The following is a 21461-nucleotide window of genomic DNA, read 5'->3' on the forward strand; positions in this document are numbered from 1 at the left end:
CAGCCCCCAGGAAATGCCTTTGTAGTTTGGCATGCTGCAGCAAAGCCGAACGCCGCTACCCCTCAACTTACCCCAGTCTCAGATGAGACAACCGCATGCATTCACATGCCTGTAGTGTTGAATTATTGAGTGTGCTATGCCAAGTCATCTCCTCTGAAGCCAGAGATACGGAGAAGGCCTCGCGAATGTTGCAAATTAGCACTGCGGGTGTGGAGTGGGCAGACAGGTGGACCGGCGGCTCACGTTAGTTAGCACTGGGGATGGTTCCGCAGTTTGAGCCGACACAACGCCATTGATTGTGATGTTGCTGAACAGCTGAATTGTTGTGTTCTTTGGTGGCGGTGACACGGTGAAGTGAGACCTAGATCACAGCTTTCATATTTTAGTACAACTGTTAATGGGGATTAAGTGTCAGACTGTCGTGTACTTTACATTTTAAATGCCTCCTACGTCTACGTTAGACCTTCCTGAGGAAGGGAAACCTCACATCAAGATGTGGAGACGCCAGTTTGCAATAACGCTGGCGACCACTTACAACTCCACAACCATTGGCTCCGCTTGAGGCGACATGAGCTGCGTTTACCACAGAGCAGATTTCACACCTCTACATTGGTCGAACACAACCACACACACTCACGCGGGCTGTGATTTAGTGTTACAATCTCACGTATTACCCCATTTAATCAGTTGCTATGAGACAATGGGGAGCACCGATAAGGGGAAACGATAAAAGCACTTTGGGGCTTGAAATGGCCGCAGAGTTGCTGCACACCTTTTGAGACCGATGCGTTTTTTAATACATGCTAACAACCGAAAAACTAAATGCAAGCTTGCAAGGTTACCCACTGCCACATCTCCTGCCTGTGCTAAACTGTTTCGAAACACAAAATGGAGCAGCAGCACAGCGAGCAGCAGTGCAGCCGCCCCTATAAAACAGCCTTCACTTAGTTTGGTCCCTTTTCATTTCGTCTTTGGGGACCAGGTTGAGTTTCATGGAGCCCTCGGAGGGTTTGTGTGCATGAATCCTTGCGTTCCTGTATCCTCGTCTCTTTGTGCATTATTTACTCATTATCCCCTCCCCCCGCGCTCTGTTGCGCTGACCCGTCTTTCTTTCGATGTCAATGAGATCAGCCTCCGCCCCTGTACCCAGTCAGCCTAATCTGCTGCCCCTTCAACCATCCCCACTGCTCTCTTTTTAGCTATTCATGCCTCTTACCCCCACTATCTCACTCCCTGTAGTTTCTCCCATCTTTGTATCATTTTGTCTGCACTTTTACATTCCCCCTGAGTTCCTGACCTGCCTTACTCTTTCTTTCTTTCTTTCACTGCTGCTGCATGGCTTTTTTCTCAAAGCTCCACCCCTGTCCTTCCGCAGAACTCCTATCCCTGCACATATGGCAACACATACACACCACAGTATTGGCTGCACAGTCGATAAGTCAAAGGGTCTAGCGGGCACCTGTCACCGACAGCACCACGCTGCCTCCCTTCATCAAACCACTCCCTGCCTCCTCGGGGCTGTTGCTACGAGAAAAAGGGGAATTTACACACTCCTGTTTAGGACTCCACAACTTTGGAAATCCTATTTGGTAAATTCAAGAAAGCGTGATCACCAAGCAAAAGAAACGAAGGTGGTTTGCGAAATGTTGACACTGTGGATTTATAAGGTTTGCACCTGGCAGTAAGATTACATTAGATTCCACAGATCCCTCAGTCTCATCTCTATCCACCTCTGAGCTTTCACAACTCTGGCCCTGTACCTTGGGAGAAGCGAGATAAAGCGGCCTGTGTGCTGCTCGCACTAGCAGGAGAACATGTCTGCAATGCACACAGCAACTACCAACTGATAACAGAGCATATGGGGGTTATAATGCCTCTTCAGCACCTGTGTAACATGGCTGTATTGATAGCAGGCGGACCATGTGGACACGTCAGCAAAGCTGATACGAGCAAACCCACACGGCTGACATACTGCACACGATTAGACGCAGGTCCGTCATATACGTTATCTTGTTTTACAATGTGCGCAGATATAGGTTGATGTTCTTTAAGTGATGAAAGAGCCGATTGCTCATCGTCCAGGTCATGTCGAGGATTAGGCAATTCAATATAGCAGCCGATGTCAGTAAATGATTCCCCGTGAAAAGGTAGTCAATTCTGACTCATTGCCCACATTAAAAGGGGGCAATACACGGGATTCAGTGCATTAATATAGCAGCAAACCAATACTTGCTGTTAGGGCTGGGCGATAAATCGATTTAATCGATTAATTCGAATGTGTGCTTTAAGGCGATGTGTTTTATTGAAAATCGAGAAAATCGCCCCCACCCCTCCCCCCCGTTCGGTTCCCGTAGTAGAGTGCGCGCGCATTGTTTACAAACTAAAACAATGGCGGCCAGCAGCTTCACTGCTGGCCGCCGCCGCCACCTCACAACAACAACCCAGCATTTTGGAGACATTCACCAACTGTACTCCGCATGCGAAGAAGAGTGCCCGGTGGAAAGCCATCACGGATGCAGTCGCGATGTATATCGCAAAAGATATGGTGCCCATATACACCGTGGAAAAGCCGGGGTTTATTCACCGTCTCAAAGCTTTGGACCCCAGGTACGTGCTACCAAGCCGTAAACATTTTTCTGACGTTGCCTTGCCTCGGCTGTACAATAGTACACGCCAAAGGATCTCTGCGGAGCTGGAGGGGATGTCATTCTACTCCGCAACAACTGACCTGTGGTCCAGCAGGTTGACCCAGACACCGATCCACTTGACTGGTGGAAGCGTCACCAACTTAACTTTCCAAGGCTAAGTACTTTAGCAAAGAAATACCTCTCTGTGCCAGCTACAAGTGCCCCCTCTGAGAGGCTTTTCAGTGTGTGGGGGGGGCATTGTTACATGCCACCGTGCATGCCTGAAGCCAGAGGTAGTAGACAGGCTTGTCTTCCTGGCAAAAAAATTTAGAAAAAACATGCACTACTGTTTAATACTGTTGGTTATGTTGTGAATGCACTTGATTTTGTTTACATGCACTTATTTACTGTGCAAAATATGTTATGTTGATGTTAGATCAGATGTTGCACTTTTGAAAATGTGAATGTTAAAGGGTCACATACATTTTATTTCATGCTGTGTTTGTATCAGTGTATTCAGTTAGAAAAGCTTACTGTAAAAAGTTACATTTGCACAGTTGTTTACAATGGAAGGCTACTATTTAATGCCATTTAATGTTATGTTTAATTTAATTTTATATTTAAATGATTCAGGCAAACAAAAGAGTGACCAAATACTTTTTGTATACTACAGGCACCTTTCTACAATGTTCAGGTTTTGTTTGCACTTTATTTTTATCAACCTACTTGGGAAAATCATCACAAAATAAAAGAAAATTGTTTTCAACAGCTTCTGTCATCTGCAAAAAAATTTGGGGGAAAAAAATCGATTTAAATCGTGAATCGGATTTTTTGTAAAAAAATCGGAGATTTTTTTTTTAGGCCATATCGCCCAGCCCTACTTGCTGTGTAAAGATCCAGTGGATTAAAGTCTACCTGAGCAGAGAATGAAGCCGCTCTACCTCTGTGTGCGTCGCTATCAGAGCTTCTAGCTGCGAGCCGCCGGCTCAGCCGTTTCCATGTTGCGAGGCAATCAAAAATGCTCCCAATCTCGTATTTAACACCTTCAAAGTCCAGCATTATACACTGGAGAAACCCAAAAGTGTGCGAAATACTCAAAATGATGCGCCTCATCACTTTCATCACGTGAAGACCCGAGTGTATACACTCCCCTACAAATCACATGAAGGTTACAAGATTGACGAAACGTCTTGCCTGCTCAGCAGAATCAGAGCGAAGGTCGGAAGTCTCACCTTGCAGCCCTCGCAGGCGCTGACACCATAGTGGTACCCTGAGGACTTGTCCTGGCACACGAAGCAGGGCTTGTAGACGCGGGGCGGCGGGGGAGGCGATGGCGGGCTTGGCACTACCTCCTCCGAGCTGGTACTCTGGGTCTCTATCGCTGTGGAGAGGAAAGAGCAACAAGAAGGCGGTTAGCGAACGCCATCAGATGGAGCGCCGACAGACGGGCAGCATCAGTCGATATCAACGGGACAAACACAAATTCTCATGTGTACACTCCAAAAGATCTGACACAACCCCCGGTGCTGACAACGGTGCTGAAAACACGGTACCAATCAAGAGCAACAAGTGCTGCGGACAAGGCTCAGCATACTTCTCAATAACCTTTGTAACTTGTTTACCCCCGCAACCAAACGCATAACTAATTCTCTTATTCAGCATGTCAGACCGGTAAACAGAAGGAGTGTGCTCCGTCTTCACCCAGTGAGCACTAACATGACAAACCAAACGACAGGCCAGGCTCCCATATTTTGTGTGCTAGTACATAATAAACAGAGGCGGTACAGGATTGTGGGGAAGTAACCTGCTGTTGCCTTCATGTAATATGTATTGGACTCTGACCTCAATATCCTGTGTGTTAACAAAACACACAGCTCTTTCATCAAATATGAAAACACACATTCACAGCGGAGCCCTGCACCCTGTGGCCTCTGGCTAAATAAACAAGTGTGTAATCCAATAGGAGCGGCTTGGAGCTGGTGTTCTACTTGCGACTACCTTTTAATACCAAAACCATTATGAAGCCCGAGTGATGATACACAAACTCACTTCGACTGGCTTTTTCCCGCCAGTTAAGAAAACAAGATACACTCCAGTGGCATCAGTGATGGTGACTTACACATGAAGACATTCAAGGACTTTGACTGAAGTTTAACTCCCCCCCCCTCCCCAAAATTAGAAACTAAATCCTTGTGGCTCCATCCGTATCAATGCAGGTATGCTGTACGCATGTGTGTTCACAGCCCCGTTCCTCCACACAGCAGCATCATCGGCTCAACAGAGGAGGGATTGGAGAGGTTGAGGAGCCGCCCGCAGCTCGGTGTGTAAATAAGCCATCTATATTTAACGGATTGGGCCGGTTCAGCAGGCCCGTAGTACAGCTGGGAACACACTCCACGTCCCGTCACAACACACACCAAACCACTCTAATCGCCCTGCACGCCGGGCAATAGAAAACAAGGATAAAGTGTTGCTACATCTTTCTCTCTCTCTCACACACACACACTTTCCAATCCTTTTATAGTATCTGTGTGCTGGTCTCAGCCTGCCAATCTCCATGCGGATGCAACAGATGGCGCAGGGGAAGATTAGATCCAGAACAACTAAAATAAACCAACCTGACGCCCAGATATGTTCAAGGCTCCTGGGAGGGGAAAAAAGAAAACAGACAGACAGAGAAGCACGGTGCACCAAAATCCAGCCCATGCCAAAAAGGCTGCACGTTATCGCTGCCGTCAGGAAAACACAAAGCACATCCAAGTGGGTTTCAAGGGACGGTTGACAGTCAAGCTAAAAGCAATGCAACTCAAGCTGCAACACCCAGCGGTGACACCCAATCAGGCCCGGGGTTATTAGGACATTTCATTTATGAGGCCCAGATGTCAGATGCCACTTTGACACCAGCAATGACCTTATTAAGCTCTCGGTGTGAATGGGTCAATATGGGGAACTTTCGACCTCAGCCTGGAGGGAGACACTTATTATTATGCCAAAAGGTTTTTTTAGTTTTTTAGCTTATTGAGCAGCGATTATTTTGTTAAGATTTAAAAAATATATATGCAGTTTTATTGAAAATGGGAAGAAAAAGAAGAAGAGTTTTCCAATGGAGGAGGGTGGAGTTAAAAGAATGAAAGCACGAGAAGTCAAAGATGTGGAAGCGACAGAGAGCCGTGATGTGTTTGAGCGAACAGACAAAAATACAAAACAGATGAAGTGATAAAGAAATGGTACACACACACAAGGAGGGAAAGCTCATGCTGTATGTAATACTTCACTCATGTCCCCCCCTTGTGTTGTTTTGATTAATCTACATTACGCCCACAAACAAACAGCTGTCAGGTTTCAACCGAAAGCCTTGAAAAACTACAAAATCGGAGCAAATTGAACAAACTTGTGTGAAGCATAAGCGTGACTTATAAATCTCAAAGGAAAGGAGCGACGCATTTGAGGGAACGTGCGGACAAACGCTCATAAAAAGGAATTACACGGTTTTCCATCAAGGAGAGTAATGCAGATAGCAGTAAGGAGACGCACTTTTTTAAATGCTGCCGAGGAGGAAAAACGGGAGGCGAGTTTTGTGCAAAGGATTCAGTCGCAAAGCGAGCAGGGAGGATAAACGGCGAGAGTCCGCCCTTTGCCCACACCACTGGGCCACGCTCATCATGTCAAACAAATAGGGGTGTCACGGATCACAAACCTCACGGTTCGGTTCGGATCACGGTTCAGGAGTCACGGTTCGGATCATTTTTCGGATCAACAAAGAAAAGGGGAGGAGACAAACATAACTTTGCTTTCCATTTATTAATTAAAGAACTTCAAGAACACTTAAAGCAAAGAACTTTGGGCTGTAGTCTTACATGAAAACAAAAATATTGAAGATGTCCAATTTGAAACAAAATGAAATAAATAAATAAAAATAATACATTCAAGAATTCTGTTAAGTTTAAGTGCAACATGAGGTATGTTGATATCCTCGTCCTTTCATCAATACTGAAAGAAACAACTTGGGTCTGTGTTTACTTCCTGTCAGGTCATTCAAATACACAATAATGTTACATTACTGTGACATTATTTTCAAAAAGATGAGAATATCTCCATTGTCTGGGGAGAGGGTCGACCTTTCTGTGGTGATATTACTATTGGGCCTGTCCAGCTTCACTCTGATACTTCTGTCAGCACCTGAACCAGGTGTGTGTCTGTGTGACGCTCACAGAGGGGGCGTGTCTACAGCACCGGACTAAGAATCACTCCGCCGTGGTGAAAGCGGTCTCTGCAGTCTTTTCCTTCTCATAGAGGTCTGGAACAGCTTCACACTGAAGTGGGTGCGTGAGTGGACTTCGTAGCGTGGCTCAAGCACTTTAACCAGATTTAGAAATCCTTTGTTTTCCACAACGGAGTGTCCCCGTCGCTGACATGCCGATGTTTTGTCGTTGTCGTGCGTCTCTCTTTAAATAACGCCTACATACCGTAACGGTTTCGTCCACCACCCTCATCAGTCATTATACGTTACACGGAAGACAAAATGTTCCCAAACTTGTGACTTAAATGACGCCGCGGCTTGTGACCTTCCTCCGCTCGCCATGACGTCACCATTAAATGCTTCTAAGCTGGTCCGTTCACGTGAACACACCACTGCTTTATATCTGTTCACTGACACTCTGCATTGATATTCGGGGACTTGTTACTTGAAAAGGAACAGCAACAGTAGAACTTTATACACTATGATGATTACACTGTAAAAACAAAATAAAAATACTCGATTGATCCGCGGTTCACGAGTGATCGTGAACCGCGATCGACAAATGAACGTTAAACAGAGCAGCCCTTACATAACATGGCATATTTTCTCATGAGCAAAAAAACAAAACACAGTTCACAGTTCACTGCGCTCTTCTTCTGCCTCGCTTGATGTGGACTGATTACAGCCCTGCGTTATTAGTGTGACCAGAGAGCGATTCATCCACATTAACGCTGCCTTCAGTAGGAGCGCCGGGACACACAGATGTGCCAAGCACCCACACGCTAACACATAAACATGACAATTGCACCCATGCCTACATTTACACAGGCTAAAGGCTTTCCAAGAGTCGGTGGGACACACACACACACACACACACTCTTAATGAGAGCACCCATGGAAATCTGGGACACAAGGACAAGAGTCCGTCGGGGGGCTGGCGACTGTAATTAAATACAATGGCTGGCTTCTGGAGCCCTGTCAAGCTGAGGCATGGAGCGGAACAATGCCGGGCCTGTGGACGGAGAGGCAGGGAGGCTCGGCAGAGAGGACCGAGCTACTTCGCCCTCCAGCAGCCCTCACCCAGGCATTATTCAACACCAGCCGGCTTCCAGTGCTCTTGATCAACACCAACTATCACACAGGCCCGACTATTGTGTGATCCACCAGATCATTCGCACGAAACACTGAGAGGAGTGACTCACACTCGCCTGGAGAGCTTTCTTCAGTATCCTTGCAACACGTTAAACACTGGAAATGTGTGCGTCTGGCAAGGGTTCCAGGCCGGAGCCTGCAAACGTCACCGCGGTAACTAATACTCGCACAAGGGTAGAATATCACTCCGTTAGCCAAGAGAAGGAAACATGAAGAGACAATAACTTAAGCTTTGCTTAAGGATAGAGGAACAGGATCCCACAGCCCCGGAAATAATGTTGAAATGAAAAAGAGTAAGGAGTTACTGATAAGGACTCTATTGCACTCTGGTGACGAGGTGAAACACACACACACACACACACACACACACCACAGCGAGCATATAGTCACGGCAATTGTTGTTAACCAGACCACAAGGCTACAGCCTGACACGTTGTCAGACCAGTCAATAGGAGTGGGAAGAAACAGCACAGGCCGTCAGGCGTAACCAGCGGAAACAGAGTAGTTCCTACGCTGCGTTTAGACGGCACAAGGCCTTTTAGAAAGGAGGGCGTGTCTGTCCCACAGCCAATCACTGGCTCTGGCTGAAACTACAGTCTTTCTGCTAACTCCGGCACATTGAAAGTAACGGATCTATCAAATATCATTTAGAATTCTGAATTTTACTGTTCTTAAATCGGTCCAAACAATGTGTGAGTTGGCCATGAATTCACAACATACTTCTCTCATAAAACCAATTCTACATGACAAATTGTGACCAATTACTTACCGTAGATCTCTCCTTTTACATTCACAATCACTGACGAGTATTATAAACACACAGAGTTTCATGCAGCCCCCCCCCCCCCATATTTAAATAGCTTAATGTGGCGCGGCGTTCTCGAACTCAGAGCCAAAGCACCGGTGATTTAATTAAGTTCAAGTGTGAGTGGTCTGTAATGTCGCTCTTCAGATTCACTTTGCATACATCACGAGTCACAAGTGCACTTAGAGAGAAGCCGCGCCCCTCGCAGCCACATCCTCCATTAGCAATTACAGCATGCCTGGACTGAAATGGACAAATATGCACAAGACTGAAATGAAATCTATTCGGATGATGAACAAGCCTGATCTGTACTGGTGACATGAGATCGCCTGGCTAACATCAGCACTTCAAAGGCCTTTAGACCACAGACCAAGACACACACACACACACACAACCCCACCGGCTATTATCCAGCCTCCAGACTCTGCTGTCTCGGCCCAGTGCTGCTGAGCAGTTCTTGAGGTTCAGCTCTAGGTTAGTCCTCTGAGATTTGATTACCTTCATCCCGAACTGGTTACTGGGCCCAGCTGTGAAGCATATTAATGAGATTTCACCATCATTAGGGGGGAAGCTAACTACATTAGCAGGCTGGCTGCTTGGCCGGCTGGACTGTGGTGGAGAGAAGAGGAGAAAATGAAGGGCAGAGGGGACGGAGGGTTTGGACGGGGTCTTCCACTTTGTTGAATCCTGCTCTGTCACGGCCCTTTGTGTCCCCCGGCCTCTATTAGGTTATTTGGACATGCACACGCACACATGCTCGCCAAAGTGTAAGATACGCGGGCGACCATACAGAGGTCCATTTGTCTTTCCATGCAGCGAGTGTGTTTGGGAGGAGACGCCACACAGACCAGCAGCTCCACAGGCTGCTACGTTAAGTCTCGCTTTGAAGTCTGCTTAAAATAATGAAGTGGGACGGCCATTGGAACAGCCTCACGAAAGAGACCGCCTTGCAAAACCCAGAGAGTCGTGGGCCAATGCGTCATGCGTGTCCATAAAAACGACTGGCAGAAACTTAAGAGCTTTTATGTGCAATGAAACGGACCAACAAGTGGGCGGAGGAGGGCATCACTCATGCATAGCGCTCGACTTCTTGCTCAATATTCAGGCGTTATTTTTTGGTTTTCAAGTCAGGAAAGTGGGCAAAAGGGAGGGAAAACTACCGCCCCCCCCCCGCCTACCACACACACATACACACAGAGGAATGCTTTGTCAGCACTTTTCAATTACTGGAGGGGGAAATGGGACTATTTCCTTGCTGACAGGGAAATCCTGCCATTCTCTACCAAAGCGTCATAACAGATCTCTGCTGAAAATGGATGGGGCTCTGCTCACTGCATTCACACTGATTACTGACGGCAAAGCCCCGCACTCCATCTGAATACGAGCCGGGGTGAGGGCGGGCACGCACAGACCGACAGCTGTAAGGAAAGCGACAGTCGGGCGTGTTTGTGTTCAAACACGGAGTGTGAACAGTTATTGGAGGGAAGAGGGGGAGGAACCTAGCGGCGGGGCAGACCGGCATAAGTGAAAAAACACACACCCACACAGAGAGGAAGGAGAGCCAGTGGAGGTTAACATAGGGCAGGAGAGCAGACAGCGAGCCTCACGCCTCCTCTATTCACTGTAACTGAATCCAGCCTTTCCACCCCAGTCTCCCGCCACTTTCCACCTTCATCTCCTCCTACCTGTCCCACTTACTCAGGCCGACATTCTCCTCATCTCATTACGCTCTACAATACGGACAGTATCCAACATATGAATGTCAATATCTGATTCATCTTCCACCTGAAGATGCAAACAAATTGCAGCGGATCAATCACAGTACTTGACTGCCTTACAGATGTTTTTCTACTCTGAATTTCGTCACGCAAGCAGTCCATTTGTCCCTACTCCCACTCAGTTCATGCACGTTGGTATGACGGCATACGAATCTGCGTTCGTGTTCCAGTGAGGACGAGTTAGGAGGATTACTGGTTGTGCTCCCCCTAAGCTGCAGCATGTCTAGGTTGCAGTCTTACATTCTCAATGTGGGGAGAGCGAGGGAGAAAGAGGGGGGGGGGGGATGCATGACGATACAGGGCACTGTCACTAATCATGAGTCTCCAAATTTCCCAAGCAAAAATAACGGGAACAATCTTGCAGTGTTGCGCAATACCACCATTTATTTGGAAATATTTTTTGGAAATATGATACACGGTTGGTAGAACTAGAACATAGTCATTATTATTTAGTTATATTCATACTATATATTCATCTGTCACCATGAGGTTCACAGTATTAAAAAGGAAGGATGGGCGTGGATCAAATTGAGAGCTTAATCTGATTCGAATATAATTTTCAGCAGCGCATGACACTTCACTTCCAGTTAGGAGAGTATGTTGTGGTCCACATTTCAGAGAAATGACAGCCTGCTGTTTTTGCTACCATTGCAGCAACGAGAGCAGAAATTGATGTGACAGCCGGAGTTCTTTAAGGACTGAGCAGTACACCTTTGAAGGCTACACTGGCTCCAAGACCAAAATTTGATTGATAGTGCTCAAAATGGGGTCAAATACCCCCCTCCCAGAGTGTTAAGGCAAGGAAAACACACATACGTGAGTGATAGATGATGGTCAGAGCAGAGGCCAAAGGCAAAGCAGGTCAGAGTCTTTCTTGGCTGTTATGACAATCCCTCCTCGACACCAGGAAATGGTGGGCCAGAAGTGGGGAAAACACCAGGTTGTGCTTCGCAGGGGTAATTTACAGCCTCTTGGTGAGGAGGAGTTGTGGGTGTGGGTGACTGTACGGCTACGTGTTAATATATTACACTAAATGTACGTATTCCGAAAGGAAATGTGCATGCTTGTGCAAATGAGCGCATCTGTCTGTTTGCATACTTGACTGCATGCTGTGTGATATGCACCGTGTGTGTGCGTGTGAAAGCCGGCATGTTCCCGTCCAGGCCAGGCCTGGTTTTTATCAGCCCTGAGGCCCCCACCACGTTCCAGAGCCCTTCTCCAGGGGCCCAAGATAACTTCCCTCTCCACGCTGCCAGGCCTCTGAAATAACAACACACCAGATTTTCCTATCACTGCTGCCCTGGCAAATGGAGACGGAACTGAGAACATGTGTGGACAGACTAGGGCGCGGGGCAGCAAGGGATCAAGCAGATGGCAAAGGTGAGGTCTGCCGGGGCGGACCTTCAGCAGCAACTTCATGTTAGCCGCAGTAGCTGCTCTATGCTGCTGCAGCCACATGCTAGCCTTGGCTAGTGACTCAATCTATGAGTCACTTAACAAATACAGAATGCACAAAACATATAACCCACTCATAGATTGGTATTGCTCTTAGGATTTAACCAATGTTTAAAGATCTAATTGTGTAAAAAACAAACTGAAGACAGCTAGAAACACACAAGTTCCCTGGTAACAACGCTCACTTGTAACACGGTGTAACTCTACCCCGCAGCTGTCCGTGCCTGCTGACTGACAGCGGGACTATTCGAATTGGCACTTGCCCCGGGGGTGACTGGAGATTTGGCATGAGCTGATTGAAGGATTCACTGAGGATTCTGAACAGAGTTGGTCCATGGCAGGTCACGATGGTCCGACAAGTCAATGCAAATGTACAGAGATATTTCTGTCCACCTGTGTGTGTGTGTGTGTGCGCATTAGGGGCAGCCCCACAGCTTCAGATAAGAGGAGGAGAGGACGTCTGAGGCGAAAGAGACGAACGTTTCAAAGGCAGGCCTCCGAAAAAGAAGCAGGGCACATTTGTTTGACGTAACCACAGCGTAACCCGCCTTTATCAACTCTCAAAGTAAATGAACAAACCCTGTCCCCGAGTGATATACAGCTGTGACACGTTATGGCACATAATCAAGGACATCATTGGATCATAACACACACACACACACACACACACACACGAGTGAAACCGCAGGCTTTCACAAACTGGTCTTTAATGTTACCCCTCTGGCTGTGAAAATGGCCTCATGAAACATAAAGCCTCTGGTTGACAGAGTGCCTGCGTTGGTTAATTATAGAATTGTGCGCGAGTGGATGGCTGTGAGCACGCTTCTTCCCTTCGGCGATAAGAAACTGCACTCATGCATAGTAGGAGCCGGGAGGGTGCCGAAGCAACACTGAACCTGGGCCTGGCCCATCCAGAAACCCACCGTGCCGCCTAACAAAAGCCTCCACGGTTCGCATTCAAGTCGTCTTGATTGAAGCTCCTTCCTCAAAGCCACTTGGAATGAGGTGCAACAAGCCCAATGAGCATCTATTCGCGTAAAGAATGATGAGTCAACGGCATAACAAGCGGCCGGTAATGAGTCCAAGTGTCAGAATGTGTTCCTGTGACAGCCAAAGAAGAGAGGCGGTAAGCCTTTTTAAGAACATTGTAGTTGTACAGATATGATCGCATTAGCGGGACGGTCGTGAACACGTTTCATGAAAAAACAAATCACAGGTGAAGCAGTGCGGCAAAATGTCACGCACATCGGGATTTCTGTACTCATTAATCAGACCCTATTCATCTGTATTAAGCCGAGGGCTACACACAGTGCCTCTCATGAATGCTTATGCTCAAGCGTTTGCTCTTCACTCACTAACAGAGAGGTTATCTACTCATTGATACTCGCTAATCCGATGCGACTGGCAGCTTTCAAGGCCCTCCGTTCTTAAGCGCATATGTAACAGTGGAGGAAGCGGATCATAAATATGGAAGGGGCAAAGGGCTATTTGCATGAGAGGGCTGAAGTGGACTTGGAGAGGCCAGGGGGAGGTGGAGAGGGAAAAGAGAGGGGAACAAGGGATCAAGAGAGAGAGCGAGAGGGGGGGGGAAGAGAAGAGGCTCATGAGGATCTGGGGAGGAGAAGAGAGGATCACCGGGGACAGGCTTTGTCATGTTAAACTGCCTCTATCCACTCATGTTCTCCCTTTCCCCTCCCCGCCTCTCTCTCTCTCTCTCTCTCTCTCTCTCTCTCTCTGTGGACAACACAATAGTCAATCACAGGGGGAATAGATCACGAGGGTCTGGTCTTCTCGACTTCAGAGCAGGAGCATGATTGTGGAAGCGGGGGAGAGGTCGCGAGTGCAGCAACTGCGTGGCTCCAGAGGACGAGTGTGTTCAGCGGTGCCAAATGACGCCAGACCACTTCCCTTACAAACCCAGACACCGGTTTAGGGCTGTCACTCAGTGTGCCCGTCAACATGAGTTAGAGCTAATAGTTACACTCACTTGTAATTTGCATCCGCCCTCAAGCCTCAGCAGGCTGACGTGCATTCCTCTACTGTACCTGAAACCACATAATGACGGCGGTTCCCTTCATAAATTAGCTCAAAGTGCCGATGTCGCGGTTTAAAGTTGAAAGCATGTTACTGTGGACGTAAGTGGAGGTATTTGCAAGGGGGTGGACCAGAAGATGCAGCAAGCGGGCCATTATCCCGTCACTGGTCTGTTAAAGAGCTCAATGATGCCGAGACCCGAGGAGGTTACTAGGTCAGCACAGGGGTTAAAATGACCTAAAGCCCCCGAGGAGACAGATGACATATTTAGAATCGCCAGACGCAGAGGAAAACAAGCTAGCTGCACATGGATTACACAGAAAGCAACTAATTATCGTTTATTCACATATGGAACTCTGCAACTGCCTTTTTGTCAGTTTGCAAACTTCAAACTGACAAACTTGGCTGCACGAGTGCAACGTGACTAAACTCGTCTGCATCAAGTAAGGCAGCTGAATCCACCAAAGGGTCACAGCAGCGGCTTTAAAACACCGTAAGGCCAAGACGCACCCAACAGACATAGAACAGGCCCAAAAGTTGCCCTCGAACACGTCGCAAAAGCAACGACTAGCACGTACATTCTGCACCTGCGTGAGAGGAAATAACTCTCCATGCCAGCAGGTAGCGGCAGTCTGTAATTCTCATTCAAAAAGCCCGAGGACTGCAGGTATACGAGCCCTTTTTTTATGATGCACACATGAAACAAAAGCAGCGTTTTTCTTCCACTTTCACACCGCTCTAACTCCCTACTTGGCTTCATTCCAGGTGGCCGTGTAGTTGTGAAGTTACCCGTGGATTTGGAATGATCAGATGAGATGAAGATGAAAAACGAGAAGAGCTTTCCGTGTGTGTCCTCTTGACCTACGTTTCTCTTCTCATGCATGGATTCGCTGAAGCTGAACAGCCAATCAGAGTACTGTCTCTCACCAACGGGCTCCGCCACCGACAAGTAAAGACAAGTGCCAACAGAGCGGGACGTGCCGCAAAAAAAATTGGGACCAAAGACGCGCCGACGGCCCGAAATTGGCAGCCGGTCGCCCGTTGGCCTGGTGTGTCGGGGCCTTTAGGCTCACCAATGAAGGGCCAGCCACTGCTTTCCTGCTCATGCGCCCTAATGATGACTGATGACACACATTTGATTCAGCCGTCTGATGCATGGCGTCAGGGGGCTCCTGAGTGGAAGATTTGGGCAGAGAGAAGGGAGAGCGGGTGGGCGGGGAGAGGCAGACTCATTTGTCTTTAGTGTCAGCGCTAATGCACAAAAAGATAGAAAATAAAAAGTGAGACGCTCGTCGATAGCGCCGGGAGGTTAAGTTAGCGCCGTGCTTTGGAAAGATGGCTGACGAAAGCAGGCAGAGTCATCAAGGGAGCGCAGTGGGATGTTACTCAAATTTAATGAAGGACATGTTTAGCTTCCTCGGGTATGGGTTGTGCTTTTCCCTTCTCCCAGAGTCTCTCCGTCTGTGTGTTGTCTGTGCCCCCACAGACACTAATTTCCTGCATGCATCCCTGACCTTTCAATGTAGCCTTAGGGGAGCTATTTGATCACCACACACACACACACACACACACACACACACACACACACACACACACACACACACACACACACACACACACACACACACACACACACACACACACACACACACACACACACACACACACACACACACACACACACACACACACACACACACGACTGTTTTAGTGAGACAACGTTGATCTCGCCCTACAATGTCAGTTTAAAATAACAAGGTCCCTTTTTCATAGAAAATAAAATACATTGCTGATATTAAAAGGATACAGTTTGACTGTTTCAGATTTAATGTCACGGTTGTCATTTATCAGTCGTGGTGTAACGGACCGTTATTGATCCGTGACCCGTACGGATCGCCCCTCACCGTTCGGCACGCATATGAACTATCGATTAACTACACAGTTTAATTAACGTTAACCATCACAGGGTGCAATAAAGTTTTACTGCCGATCGTTATCCGGAACTATTCAGTGAAATATGCGATCAGGAACTCAGCATTTATGCTTTTCTGGTCACCGACGAAGGTTCCGTTCAGTTACATTGTGATGCGTTCAGGCTCTGTTCAGTGAAAATGAGTATTGGGGCGAAGGTAGATTATAACGTGATCATGATGTGTTCACATGTAATCTCGTAAAATGTAGTGTTGGTGAGAAACTTGAATACATCCAGTTGTTTGAAGGAGAAGTTGTCAGAGCAACATAAATAGATATTAGAGATTAATTATGAGCTGTTTACACTAAGCAGCTTATAATACATCATCAAAAATACTAATGACAAGATTTGTTTTAATCCATGAAATAAAATTGTGTTTTTATGAAGTAAAAAATAAATGACTAAAACAAAGTAAAATGATAACATTTTGTATTTCTGATGGTTTACACTGACTCTGATATGATCCGATCCGTGAGTTTTATGATGCGTTGCACCATCTATCAGCAACTCAAGATTATCACTGAAGTTTCCATATTTCTGTAGGAATACGAAGCCTTCAAATGCACCCTCGATGTAAAGACTTCATGGACAGTTTTCATTTGCAACTCTCTGTCCTCCAAAGAGAAAACTGCCGGAGAAGACAATAATTCATAAGGAACTCTCGCATCGAAATACTCTGTGCGTCCATGCGTAAAGACTCAAGCATGCCTCCTCCATCTGCAAGTGAGTGTGAAAATGTTCGCAAGCTTGCCGCTTATGAACACACTAGCCGGAAAAAAATGAGTGGAAGTAACGTGAGCCGAGCCCTCAGGTGAGCCTGGTGTTAACGGTCCCACTTCTCCCTCCTGTCCCCTTACCCTCTGGGGTCCAGTTAACCTCAGCTGGCCTCTGTTGACTGCTCCGTGTCCCGGCCTTGTGACCGGGGCCTCGTTATGACCCCGGGGGGGGGGGCTAGGTTCCTCTGCAAGGAGGAACCCACGCCTCTCCCAGTTAACTCTGTCCATTAAGCTAAGTGGGGCCTATCAATTATTCAACAGTTTCCACTGTATAATTCAAGGGATGAGGGGACCTGTCGTGAATAGCGACACACACAGGTGAGGAGAGAGTACCGTACTCCCAATCTGGGACGAATAAAAACAAGAAATGAACAAAAACAGCGAAGGGAACGTGTTAGAGAAAAGACAAAGAAGAAGAGCGAATGAAGAGATGGAGAGATAAAGAAAGCGGGCTGACAGGGAGGGTGAGAAACTGATAAAGAGACTGTGTTATGCATCTTGAGTCATAAAGCGCACAGAATTGAAAAACTGAGCTGAAAAACAAAAGCGAGCGAGAGCGGGAGAAGGGAAAAAAGAAATTGGGGCAGAGCATTGAAAGTGTGAGAAGGCAGCTGTATAGTGATACACCCCCCTCCCCCCTCTGCTGTGTAGGCGGGGGTCCTGGGGGAGCCACCGATGTTAATACAGTTATTAAGCCTCACCACTGCAGCCTGCTCCACCTCCCCAACCCTCAGCATCAAGGAGCTCTCTCTGCCTGCGAGCTCACTTGCTTCCACAATGAGATCAAACAGTCCCAAGTAAGCCAGCTCAGGGGAAGCCAGGGAAGGAGCTTCCCATTGAGCAGCGAGGGCAGGTGGGGATGGGTATGTCAAGCCCAAGGAGCATCCCAGCAGGCTTTAGGGAAGAGGTGTGTGTGTGTGTGTGTGTGTGGGTGAGAGGGGAGGGGGTGGAGCCGTAGTTCCTCCTTCCCTTCTCTTCAAAGTCAGCTGACCAGGATTCCCATGCATCTCTTCCTGGTGTTTCCAGCCATTGAAAGGCAGATTTCTTCTCTCGATAGCTTCATGGTGAACGTAGCTGTGGATGTTGATTTAGAGGTTTAGAGGCTGGGTGGACATGTTAGGCAGCAGCACTGTAGGCTGGACTTCCATGTGCAGCCCCCCCCCCCGACTGCAAAAGGGAACCTAGCTGGTCACCGCTGCACCAGAGTGACACGTGTGTCGGTGCGTGTCTAATCGCTGCATTACATCCGCTCCATAATTCACACGGGGCAGAGAAGATTAGCATTGCCACTCTAGCCTGTAGCCAGGAGGACCAAATTTGGGCAGCCATGCAGCTTTGCACGCAAAGGTACAAAGTAAAAAAAGCACCGGTTGGCTTCTGTCTGCCCTCACTGTTTACCGTCTCTATAGCAGAAAGAAAAAGGCTCAATTTCTTGTGCGAGCTAAAACGTGATGAGGCCAAGAGTGGAAACAGGTCTTACTGACAACTGGGCCACACACGCATTAAGGTTAATCAAAAAAAACTAAAAAACTGCTGAAGAATGGGGCCTTTGTCTCGTCATGACACTTGATACAAAATAAGGAAACGAGAGGAGAGATGCACGGATAAGAGATTGCCACGATAAAGACAAATGCTGTAACGTGCTAAACAGGACAGGGATATAGGTCATTTGGTACCAGACTCAATTTGCCAACGCTGGCCTGTTGGCAGCCATTGGATGCAGGCCAAGGCTCCATCAGTCGCACTTGAACACTAATAATATCATCATCCAGCCAGTCTCTCTCTCTCTCTGTTGCCTCCCTTCCCTTATTTCCTCTCTTTTCCATTTCGCTCTCCACTGCTTTTTATTCAAAGCAGAGCCAGGGCAAAAATCCAGAGGCCAAATATGACACTAAACCCTCTGAAAAGGCTCCACAGAGATTATTGTTTGAAAATGCCAGCTCTCCTGGAGCCCCCCCCCCCCCTTCCACTCTCCTGGAGTCTGAGATCTCTCTCTCTCTCTCTCTCTCTCTCTCTCCCTCCCTCTCATTTTATTTCAGCTGAGAGGTGCTGACAGCCCAGACACAATAATCCAGCTCCATTGTGATACAGCCACAGCGGCAGCAGTGCGACACATTAAAAAGGCATGCCACGTACGGCGCGAGGGCAGAGCCGGTAGAGGGCAGAGCCGGTAGAGGGCAGAGCCGGTGTCAGGAGGGGAGGGCGGTGGTCACTACAGGGCGCCAAACCGTGCGACGTGACAACTCTGGTTCAAACCGTTCGTCACCTTTCTCCAGTCAGCACCCCGGCTGGAGCTGCAGCAGAGAGGGGGGGGGGGGGGGGGGGGGGGGGGGGGGAGAGGGGGCTCCTGTGCTTCTGATTTCATCTCTTCGCGTCCTCTTTGATCGCGCCGCTGTCATTTTAGCAGCAGCAAACAAAAGGCGCGTTTGTGTGCAATATAAAGCTTTTAGACAATCACGCCACGACTTTGGTGGAAGGAAAGCAACAGCACAACTGTGAAATGGAAACAAAATACACAATGTAGACTCGTCTAATCATATCCTTGAGCAGAAGTGTTGAACAAATGACTTATTCTCATTCTCGCTTTCCAACGCGCCCATTTTTTTTGTTTTTTTGACTATAAAAAGCTTTCCTCGCGTTGCTGTTAAGAATCCCACGGAATAACAGAATGTGCCCTCTTGGGTCCCAAGTGCTGCACGGCTGCATATTTCCCTATAAGCCCCGCCCCCCTTTCCAAAATCTAAAGGAACATCCGGGCCGGCAGGGCTTTTGAAAAAAGAGATGACTGGGAATGAGGAAAAGGCATTCATGCGTCTGGTTTCATCCAGAGAGGAGGGCTCGTGTCAACCTGAGGGCTTCTGTATCAGTTTCTTTCCCCGTGCATTGTCTCTGCCAGTAACAATGAGTGCTCCTCAGCATCTGACGTGACCACCTAATTATTGTGATATCTACCAAGCAACCACCTCTCTCTCTCTCTCTAAACAGAGTACTTCACTAACAATGGCCCTGATAAGACACTACAGCTTCAGTGGAATGAAGAGGCTGCTTGATGTCACAGCGCGTCCCTTTTTACACAAGGTGGCTCGAATCATAACAAACATGATCCCGTTGTTTCAGTCTCTCCTCGCTCACCTCTATTAACCTACGCATGTTTGGAGCTGCTCGGCTACAGGGCATCTCTCAGTTCACACAATGCTGATATCACAGACGGGGTTAGAGGGAGACGAGGCGGGCCGTAACCCGAGCAGTCAGTCGAACATGCCGTCCTATCCGTCACCATCCACTACACTAGTCTATTTCGTCCCTGGTCCCAGGTGGGCCTTTAAGAGTCAAATGTCAGAGGCCGGGCTCCAGCAAAGACACGTAATGAATATGAAATGATTCAGGAGGGCTGTGGGAAAGATCAGACAGTGGCGGTCCAGACGGATCAAGCTCCTCTGTCTATAAGTGGGACCAGATTGAGCCGGGCCGACACGAGAGAGAACCAGAGAGGAGAAGATACACAATATGGATTTCTAAAGTTACTTTAGAAAAAAGCTTCCATAAATCAAGACGTACAAGAAAGGGCTTCTCTTCCTCCAAACTTGCCCTTGTGTGCACCCTGGGAGCCATGACAAAGACACCAACACCGAGGTATCATGAAAGGCAGGCAAATAAGGACTCCAGTTATTAACCACAGTAAGATCATCTGATATACTGAGACATCCCTTCTATCTTCAGAGCTGGCCCGCTACCCGATTAAAAGCACGATTGTAGCCGAGGGGGCTTTGTTTTTTTCTTCTCTGCCTGCACAGAGCTCCCTTTCTTTTCTTGCACGAAACACAAACATTGAGCCGGAGCAGAGCGCTCTCCGTTGCTCCTCGGTTAACAACGCTGACCGAGACGGCAGCAACACGGTGCTATTTTTTGCCCAGACAGCAGCGGCCCGGCCAGGCTCTTGTATTTTTAGCGCGCTAACCTGTGCCCTATTTCCTCGGCTGTCCCGCTCTCTCAACAGGAGGGCATTCCTATGCGTTGCGTTTGTGTGAACTACTCGAGGTGTACACAGTTGTCATCCACGTGACGCTAACACGGATACCCGGGGGGAGACGGGGGATGAGCATGTTGGTGTGCTTTGGCCTACAGCTAGTGGCCTGAGAGGGAGAGAGGGAGGAAGAGAGAGAGAGAGAGTGGCTGACTGCACAGCAGAGGCAGCGGTCCTGATGAAACAAGGCAACACTCCATGTAATCACTCTATATATAGCAGATGCAGGCGAAAAGGGGGGGGGGGTGGAGGGCAGGAAATCTTGTAAAATATGAGGAAAAATTAGGGCGGGCGAGCATTAAAGATGAATCGCGACACTGACCGCCCCGGCTCGGGCTTGCCATGCGGTGAATGCCACCGTGGAGATGGGAAACAGAGCGGGGGGAGAGCGAGAGAGAGAGCGAGAGATAAAGTGGGGGAGAGAAAGGAGACACTTTGGGAATGAAAATACCTCACAGATGAATTCTGGGGTGATGAATGTACCTGGTTCAATACCCCGATGAATTTATGTGTGTTCCATTATGAGAGGTTGGCAATGAAACATGGAGATAGGGCAAGAGATGGGAAGGGGAAAGAGAGAGAGAGAAAGCCCTCTTTC

The 21461-nt window shown here is 48.0% G+C and overlaps 1 protein-coding gene across 7 annotated transcripts in view; it reads right to left on the minus strand.

Moving 5' to 3' along the window:
- The window catches only part of raraa (retinoic acid receptor, alpha a), a 128572-nt gene that overhangs the window by 11091 nt on the left and 96020 nt on the right, over positions 1–21461 (minus strand). For 6 of the 7 annotated variants that reach the window (XM_079293443.1, XM_079293445.1, XM_079293441.1 and 3 more), the window contains one exon: positions 3860–4008. In XM_079293443.1, coding sequence (XP_079149569.1) covers positions 3860–4008 — 149 coding nt within the window. Of the gene's footprint in view, positions 1–3859; positions 4009–4746; positions 4793–21461 lie in introns of those variants that run through there. The other variant, XM_079293446.1, reaches the window with a different exon arrangement.

The sequence above is a fragment of the Melanostigma gelatinosum genome (assembly GCF_949748355.1).
Source record: "Melanostigma gelatinosum genome assembly, chromosome: 21".
NCBI lineage: Eukaryota > Metazoa > Chordata > Actinopteri > Perciformes > Zoarcidae > Melanostigma > Melanostigma gelatinosum.